Consider the following 3,316-nt stretch of genomic DNA (forward strand, 5'->3'; position numbering starts at 1 on the left):
CGCCACTAATGTTGTTTTTTCTATTATATTTTTTATTCCCTTTTTTGCAAAACTACTAATGGCGCACCGGTAAAAGATGCGCCATTGCTATCTATACGTATGGCGCACCCCTACCAGTGCGCCATTGCTATCACCCCTTATCCCCTCCCTCTAGTCACGTTCTCTCCCCTCCCCTTCCTCCTGACACACCCACCCACCTCCCTCCACTTCGATCTAGATCGGGAAGCCCCGGCCGCCCGCCTCTTCCTCTCCCTCCAGACCACGGCGAGCCCCCTTCCCCCTCCCTCACACCACACCCCACGCGCACGCGCACGCGGCAGAGAGAGAGAGAGAGATCGGAGGGGATCACGCGCCGAGGTGGTAAGTAGATCGGCCGGAGAGGAGGGAGAAGGAAGATGATACTCGCCGTGCTCTTCGCCAACTCCGAAGGCAACATCCGCATCGAGAAGATGATACCCTCCTACTCCCAACCACTCACACCACATCGAGAGGCCTGGAGCGTCAGCTCCTGCAAGCCCCGCAACGACGTCGCCTCCCTCCGCGACGACAGCCTCGACACCTACTGGCAGTCAGCGCACTACCCGTCCTCGTCGTCTCCCCCCGTCGAAATCTCTCCTCTTTCTGTCTCGCGGAATCACGGGCTGAGCCGAGCCGCCATCGGTGGTGGATTTTATTTTTGTCAGGTCGGACGGCGCGCAGCCGCACCTGGTCAACATCCAGTTCCAAAAGAAGGTGCAGCTGCAGGTGAGCACCATGAGTAGCTGCTGCTTCCGTTACATTTTTGTCTAAATGGCGTTTGATCCTTTTTCTTTTCTGAATTAATCTGTTGCTGGATTGGGGGCTTCAGCTTGTTGTGCTGTACGTGGATTTCAAGCTGGACGAGAGCTACACGCCCAGCAAGATCTCCATCCGGGCCGGCGACGGCTTCCACAATCTCAAGGTGGTAACTCCCTCCACCGCGATACATCGTCGTTTCAACAATGTTCAGGGGCTTCTGATCTGTGCTCGATGGTCAGAGGACTTAGCAAATGTTGTTGCTTGAGGATGGCATTTGATGTCTGGCCCTTTCAGTTCTGATTTCTACCCCTGGTCTTCATCTTGTACCAAACTGGTGGCCTGGTCTGTGCATTCGGGTTTCTAGACCTGGGGGCTGCTGCATGTTCTCATTGTTATAGTTATGGATTACACTACCTTATTGTCAACATCATATTGTGACGTATCATAGGATTACCTTATTGAAATATTGATTGGGAAACTTGGTCTCTTTCTGCAATTCCTCTGCATTGCGCCTGCTTGTCCAGTGAACACTGAACCGATCCTTGAAAATTCAAATTTACAGTGATAATATTGTCTTTGATCTGAAATAATGGGCCACTATATTTACCATGCTTCCAGGAAATTAAAACGGTGGACCTTTTGAAGCCAGTAGGATGGGTTCATATATCATTATCTGGCGCTGATCCCCGGTATGGATTTTGTAACTTAAACCCTGTGATGCCTTTGTTTTCCTTCCTCTAGCACTGAAACTTCAGAATGTAGCTCACCTTACCATCTGATGGCATACTATGCATCTATGTTTACAACTCCCGTAATAATTAAATTCCATTTCAACATGTTGGATGGCACTAGTTTTCAGCACACTGCCTGTGCAGGCCACTGCTTGCATAAATTTCATGGTTTACTATGTTACTATTGTTGTTTTGCTAGTAGCTGAATTTTCCTTAGATTTTGATAAACTTAGATACTATGTCAAAGTGCAAGAATATCTGACGCTGCAGCTAATTCATTTCAGTCTTATAATAACCCACTAGCTTTCAGTTTGACATATAATTTGCCCACTACAAAAATGTGAGGAATTCAGAACTAATTTAAGAATGATATTGTTTGGATCGAACTGCTTATTTTTACTGCCTTTGCAGGCAGTGGCATAATTCTCTTCCTTGCTATATTTGTGCAGAGAAACATTCATTCATACATTTATGCTCCAAATTGCGGTGCTGGCCAATCACCTGAATGGTATTGTTGGTACCCTGATTCATTGTTGACAAGAGTCAAGAGTTCACATAGAACTAGATATTTACAAGGAAATGACAGACAATATCTCTGCTTATGACCCCAATTGGATTCATGAATTGTGTGAGTCGAGTAAATATTCGACAGGAACAGTGTAGTGTTAGTAATGGCATCCAATGCTTACTACCGAGTTAGAGTTTGAATATAAAAACTAGTACTGTAGATGTTTACGTGCAAATCACATACATTATCTGCTGGCTAACCTGATTTAACTAGTTAATTCAGTATGGCCACGACCGTAAGTTGGATACTGTACATGCAGCCACCCAGCCATCTATTAGCATTCTGTAATACGACTATATATAGTAGTAGTAAATCATTTCTAGTGTTTGCCTGCGTAAGACAAAAGGCCAAATGCAAGCAAAAGAAAAATCGGACAGGAAGAGTGTACCGTTGATACCCTGGTTTATTTGGTGATTGACCCGTAGTCAGATTGCCTAGCTAATAGATGCTGACATGCGAATCACATAAAGTGCTGATCGATACCTGACCGCAGTCAGAGTTGACGTAGAGGACTTGGATGTTTACAAGCAAATCACATACTGTATGACAATAATATACTCAAAATTCATTTCCATTATAATCTTACTCATACAATATTCACACCATGTAATTCTGGATAAAAAATGACAGTATTGACATGTTATAAATAGTTTGTTTGTCTTTCTGTTTATTTTGTTACATTTTTCAGGGATAAAGTGAAGAAAAAGAAGAAAAGATTACTAGAAGATTAGTTTTAGGATTTTCTTTTATTTCCTTGCAATTTTCCTTTTATTGGAAACTTGTAAAGACATTGTAATATTCTTACTATAATAAAAATTATGATTCTATTTCATTTTTTGTTTTTAAATTATTTTTCCTTATAGGTTGTTTTCTCTAAATTTAGATTTTTTTTTGTTTTCCAAATACATTACTAGTGGCGCATTTAAGCCCTTATTAGTGGCGCATCTTCCTTTATTACTAGTGGCGCACCTATAAGGTTATTAGTGGCGCACCTGAAGGGAATACCAGTGGAGCACCGAATGGTATACTAATGGCGCACCACATGGTGCGCCATTAGTATCTGGTATACTAATGGCGCACCTGTGGTGCGCCATTAGTAAAAAATACTAATGGCGTGGTACTAGTGGCGCACCAGTAGTGCGTCATTAGTAGGAAAAACTGGTGCGCCATTAGTAGGCCTTTTTCTAGTAGTGTTTCCCGAGTAAGTCATCCCCTCACCTCCCCGTAACATATGATTTCT

General features: G+C 43.4%; 1 protein-coding gene across 1 annotated transcript; it reads left to right on the forward strand.

Moving 5' to 3' along the window:
- Positions 1 to 356: 356 nt before the first annotated feature.
- Positions 357 to 1,042, forward strand: LOC141027116 (anaphase-promoting complex subunit 10-like). The gene is made up of 3 exons (XM_073504051.1): positions 357 to 568; positions 684 to 744; positions 848 to 1,042. Exons 1-3 carry the CDS (start codon positions 396 to 398, stop codon positions 1,040 to 1,042), a joined length of 429 nt encoding a protein of 142 aa, XP_073360152.1. The 5' UTR covers positions 357 to 395.
- The last annotated feature ends 2,274 nt before the right edge of the window (positions 1,043 to 3,316 follow it).

This window comes from Aegilops tauschii, chromosome 1 (genome assembly GCF_002575655.3).
Source record: "Aegilops tauschii subsp. strangulata cultivar AL8/78 chromosome 1, Aet v6.0, whole genome shotgun sequence".
Classification (NCBI taxonomy): Eukaryota; Viridiplantae; Streptophyta; class Magnoliopsida; order Poales; family Poaceae; genus Aegilops; species Aegilops tauschii.

Bases quoted from the DNA above. Each gene is read 5' to 3' on its own strand.
- LOC141027116 (XM_073504051.1), top strand. From the start codon at position 396: ATGATACTCGCCGTGCTCTTCGCCAACTCCGAAGGCAACATCCGCATC. The intron at 569-683 runs GTCAGCGCACTA...TATTTTTGTCAG, and splicing joins AGCCTCGACACCTACTGGCA to GTCGGACGGCGCGCAGCCGC. The intron at 745-847 runs GTGAGCACCATG...TGGGGGCTTCAG, and splicing joins AAAAGAAGGTGCAGCTGCAG to CTTGTTGTGCTGTACGTGGA.